A 5,681-nucleotide genomic window follows, 5' to 3' on the forward strand; every position below is an offset into this window, starting at 1 on the left:
GCTTTTCATGGAAAGAAATGTAGTGACATTTGTTTTTTTTTTTTTTTTGCTCTTTAATTATCACAGCATGTGTGCCAGCTTGTAATTCAGTAGATAAACTGGTATACTCTGTTGAATGTATACTATTCAACGCTATTAAAACTTTACGGTTACTTTCCACATTACATACCTCTCAACTGTTGCTAATTTTCAGGGACGCGCTTCACTGATTTTTTTGCTCAGATTGTATCTTTGTCCCTCAATCCCTCATAGAATCGGTGACTTTTGGAGAAAACCTGGAAATTACACTTTTTTTAAATAATGCCAATAATTAAAGTTAGAGCCTTTTACTTATGAAAATCTATATTAATTCACATTCTGTCAACGTCTCAAATTAATAGTATTAATGCTTTAAAAGTGCACTGATTAGTTCTAGAGGTCATGAATCTGTTTTGCGTTATGCAGTAGAAAAGCCTTGATGCATTAATACTAGCCGCGCATACCTCTCAAGTGTACCTCATTATGAGGAACGTACCTTATTTGGGGTCTTAAAAAGTTCATGTTCCTCGAAGTTCCCTTAAAGTTCCACATTGAAAATCTCTGTCACACATTCAGTGTTAGGAATTTAAGTGAAATCCATTGTAAACAGAAATGAATCATATTAATTCATTAAAATATCTTCTTTATAAGTAAAACCAGCATATTTTAACCCTGTCCTATGACTTTCCTAATTGAAGTTGTTAGTAAGCCATTAGTATGTGTTCCACATTTTGCTCATTTGTTCCACATTATGAGGGCTAGTGTTCCTCATTTTGGACATGGAAGGTTGAGAGTTACTAGGATAGTAAGGGTTAGTTTAGCGCGAGGTTAAACCAGTTGCTATAGTAATTAAAGATTTCCCTTGCGTGATGTTGCTACCCTTGAGAGCGATAGGTTAATTAACCACTACATCTTACGGAATCGGGCCTATAGGAAAGGGCCCAGTACTTTTTTTGCTATAATGAAAGTGCTGTTTTTTTGTTTTTTTCTTGCCCTGAGTTACTTCTGCTCAGGTGAGTTCATTATCCAGTCGTTGTGATGCTCTTAAAGTGTACTCAACAATTTTTCATTGCGGGAGGCTGGTATTAGTAAAGCATTACTGTTGGATGTGGTTGAAAAATATCTTGAATTTATTTTTGCCTCGTTCAAGTGCTTGTAAAAAGGTTGTGAAAACGTTTGGAAACCAAGCGTCAAATGCAGTTATTTTTCTTGCTGTTGTATTGTTTTGATGAAATTAAGTGATTTATCTAGTTATCCAGTTAGCTCACCCAATAACCCAAACCACCTTTGGCTGCAAGGTCTTGAAAATTTTACTAATATAATGTAATCGTAGATGTTGTGATACGATTCGTAGCTCATAAAGTAATAACGGACAAATGTTTAAGTCTTTTTGACGCGACGGCTATCTCTTTCAATGTGGCTTTAGTTAGAGTTTTGTGGCCAAAGATTAACTACTGAGTTGAGCTATGCTTTGTGTGGGAAGCGGTGCAAATAAGTCTGAAAGTAAAACATGGGCAAAAGTTTGTGCGAGAAAGTCTAGATAATTCCTGAAAATAAGTAGTTTGAGAGAGCTTTTACGAACAATTATTTAACATTATATAGAGTGGTCACAGACGTATCGTGGTATTTAAAATTTGTGCGCTTCTGTTGTATTGACTGTTTGCAACTACGTACTTTTCGGGATAATAGGGATGTTTATTATCGAAATTATGTTGAATGCCCCCATTGTAAAATGCTTGTTGAGGTCTGGATTGGTTTCGGTTAAACAGTGCTTTTATTTGTTGGTATTTGGGACTGTTGCGTCAGAGTAATGTGTGACATAGTTTGTAAAAATATATTTTTGGAACTGGGGTTTAGTTTTAGTTTAGTCGCATAAGAATAGTTGTAAACTGGTAGCGGTAAGCACCTGTAACCGCTGGAAATGGTGTACGCTCCCCGCCCCCCCTCGTCATTAGGTTAGCAGTTTGCATTCTATGTTCCAAGCAGTCTTGTTTAACAGAGCCGAATTAGTTAGGCTGCTGAATAAAGTGATTTGTGTAGTCTAATATTTCGTAAATGTTAGACTGCATACTGTCTCAACACAATTTAGCTTTATAAGCTAATTTTACTTTCCAAATTAAGCAGTTTGCGTTGGGAGGCCTAATTGAGGGTGTGCTTTTATTTTTTGGGGATTGTGTATCTAAAGGTGCTTACATTTTTGGACTTGGCTGTTGGTTATTTTTGTATAGTGTCCAAGTTTCAATCGAATGCTGTGTCTTGCTTTTAAGTTTTAAGTGATTATTGTCCCACGTGTTTTGCAGTATTGTACGTTGTGTTTGATTTTTTAGGTTTCAGTCTGAAGGTGGAGTGTTTCGGCTATGACCTCGTATACTTTGCAACAGATCTTGGAAGATTAAGAATTCTACCTCCTAACCTTCACTGCAGCCACTGAAAAATAGGAATAAGCTACAAATCAGGGCACTTAGGGCTGTAGTAAGTAAATTCCATTTTGTACTTGGAAGCTTAGTGCTGCCCCCTTGGCAGGAGTAACCTTAGGTCAGTTGGTGTCCTAGGCAAAAGGGCTCCATGGTGTCCACCCACACCAGCCGGTGTCCCCATCCTGGCCTACCTACACCAAAATAATAGTGGAAAAGAGCCCTGCTACGGCAGCACCCGTCTAGTTGGCCTGCCTATGCCCCTTGGTCACCTTTCACTTAAATTGGACACATCTCTCAAACTGTTGCCCCCAAGCACTTAATAAATGCAAGTAATAAAACTGTTGCTATGATGCTCAGAAAATGTACTCGCAGTATAAAAAGTATGCCTGGCTACACCATTGCCTTTGCTTGGCATAGAACTGGAGTAGTTTACTCAGAAATTCATTTAAAAACATGACTGAAATGGGCACTTCTGCGTGGAGACATGCGTGAATGGGCGTACCTTCGTTGAAGGTTGCGCGTCAGAGCTGGTAACTCTGCACGTAAATATCCACTACCAATTATTAGTGGACCGAAGTTCCGCTGTGGCGACCCCTAACCGGGAAAAGCCGAAAGACCCAAACAAACTGAAATGGGCAAAATTTAAGCACATTCCGTGTGTAAAATGTGGAGACTTGATGAACTCTGTATTGCTAAATCCTACAACCCAAGGGCAATTATTTGTTCTTTAGAAATAGGAAATTTGTCTTTAAATTGTTACCACTTGTATGTTGTTACTCTGGTTTTCTGGTTAGGCTGATTGTACATGTGTTTTAGGCCATCTTTATTTCTGTGCCTTTTATTTTTGGATGGAGGCTTGCTTCAGAATTAAAGTTATGCAGTATCCAGAAAGCTATACATGCTCTTGACTTAAATTCTGAAGCAAGCCTCCATCCAAAAATGAAAGGCACAGAAATAAAAATTGCCTAAAACACATGTACAACTTTCTGGATACTGCATAACTTTAAGTAGGTTATGACAGTTCAGTTTTTACCATAACAAAAGCAGTTCAGGTGGAAAGACAACTAATAAAGCTCAGTTCACCGTGATCCAAACCAGTCAGCAAGGAACAATTTCAAAAAAAGGTCACCCCAAAAGTTAGTGTAAGCCTTTTCACTGTTTTGTTCATCAAAAATATCACCAAAACCCACATACCATCATTTTATGCATTCTTCTAGCCAAAAAACATTTAATGTTAACTTCATTAAGCCCTGGAGAAGAGTCAGCTTTTAATCTTAATTTGCCATTTGGTGTCTTTTTTAGTCTGTTCTTAAATCACCCCCTCTAATATATCTACTTGCAGGTTATCTAAGACGTAGAAAGAAAACATTTTAAAAACTTGTGCATTCTACCAAATGTTTTATAGCATTATTTTCATTTTTATGAAATGTAGATTTTATTTTTGTAGAGCCCTTGTCATCCCAACATAAAAAGATCAGCATTGAACAAATAACAGCATGTACTACACCCTTAGATTGACAAGTAAAATATCCAGGTCTCACAATTATGTCCATTCTGTTTGTCAACACCCAGACAACCTTTGGAAGTCCCTTCAGTTTTATTAGTGCTAGGAATAGTTGAGCAGCAGTCATATTGTAGCAAATTCTTAATGCTCACATTTTTCGTAGAAACAAACTTCAGTTGTTTTCCTACCATCTAGCATGTTTCTGTATTGCCCTTTAATCTAATTCTTTTCATAAAGGAGGAATGTTTGTGCCTTTCGGCTTTTTCCAGTTAGGGGTCGCCAGTGGCTTTTAAAAATGTAAACTATTACAGAATGTCTGTGTACCCTGACTTCAGTCTTTAATAATCCTAGACAAGGTTGCATCTTAAAAGTAGACTTCTATGCAAACCATCTATGAAAGTATCCAAGCCAGTGTTTAATTCATGTAGTATCATTACTTTTTTTTTCTGTGGATCCCTCTGCTTTGAAAATGTCATCCACAAAGCTCTTGATGATGATGATAGTAATAGCTAGTGCAACAGTTGATCCCATAGTAATACTTTTTTGCTTAAAATATTAGACAAATTTTCTAAAATTTCCATCAACGTGCAGTATAAATTAATGTCCTGGTTTGTATGTTGAGTGTGTCTTGTAAGATGTAGCTGAAAAAAAATTCCACTTCGTTATCTTGCAGGATATTTATCAAGTTATCTGCTGTAACCATAATATAGCTATCAGTATATTGAAACTTAGTAAAAACACAAATGTGCCCTAAAACATCCTGCAAAGGGTTTTAAAATGAAGTCCAAATAAAAATCCATATTGTAACATTATTGGGAGCTGACCCAGTTGATCTCGTCCTTCTATATCTTTAGGATACCAAATAAGATCCCGACTTGTGGGTGTTCATTGGAGAAATAATTATAGATCTTAGAATCTACTGTCCCACCCATAAACAGTTAAATGGCACTATAACACTTTTTGATGTCCAAGTGTAACTTCTATATGATATTCTGGATCGTTTAATAAAGCTTCCATGGCTTATCTTGTGTCATAAGTCCATCCCCCTTGGCTTTCATGAACCTCAGGTTTTTGCATTGTAATAGCTTCAAAGTGTCTCTCATTATTCAAATGTTTTTAACTCGCCCAATAATTTCCTAAGAAAAAATATCCTTGGAGGCCAGTTTATAAGGTCTTCTTGGTTGACCTCTGATGCTGATTTCCTGAATGAAATTAAGTGCAAGGGCCTCTTTTGAATGTGGGTGTATGACATGGATTTTTTAAAGAAACTTTTGAAGTGAAGAAAAATGTGTTACTGTTTTGTCCAAGCCCTTGGTTAAATCCATTGAAAACTGTGATTTAGAATAATGAAAAAAAGTTGTGGCCTTTGTCTGTAGACAGTTAATTATTGAGAGGGACTCTCCAGAATAATTGGAATATTAAGGGCAATAGGGAAAAAGAGATGGTAGGAAAAAAAAAACGTGAATTTCTTTTATAAGAAAAAAGTATTAGAATTTTACAACATATATTCAACCATTACTAGCACTAAAAAACTGAAGGGACTTGCTAATGTCACATTTGTTCTGTTTATCATTCTTGTGTGTGTGTATATGTGTGTGTGTGTATATATGTGTGTGTGTGTATATATATGTGTGTATATATATGTGTGTGTATATATGTGTGTGTGTATATGTGTGTGTGTATATGTGTGTGTGTGTATATATGTGTGTGTATATATATGTGTGTGTGTATATATGTGTGTG

At 36.3% G+C, this 5,681-nt stretch overlaps 1 protein-coding gene across 2 annotated transcripts in view; it reads left to right on the top strand.

Moving 5' to 3' along the window:
- Positions 1-852: 852 nt before the first annotated feature.
- Positions 853-5,681, top strand: part of SPDYC (speedy/RINGO cell cycle regulator family member C) — a 688,680-nt gene continuing 683,851 nt past the window's right edge. Inside the window, exon 1 of one of the 2 annotated variants that reach the window (XM_044075843.1) lies at positions 853-1,031. In XM_044075843.1, the coding sequence (XP_043931778.1) occupies positions 980-1,031 (52 nt within the window). In that variant the 5' untranslated portion in view covers positions 853-979. Of the gene's footprint in view, positions 1,032-1,054; positions 1,182-5,681 lie in introns of those variants that run through there. The other variant, XM_044075844.1, reaches the window with a different exon arrangement.

The sequence above is a fragment of the Protopterus annectens genome, chromosome 6.part1 (genome assembly GCF_019279795.1).
Source record: "Protopterus annectens isolate FY-2018-M chromosome 6.part1, PAN1.0, whole genome shotgun sequence".
In the NCBI taxonomy this organism is placed as follows: domain Eukaryota; kingdom Metazoa; phylum Chordata; order Ceratodontiformes; family Protopteridae; genus Protopterus; species Protopterus annectens.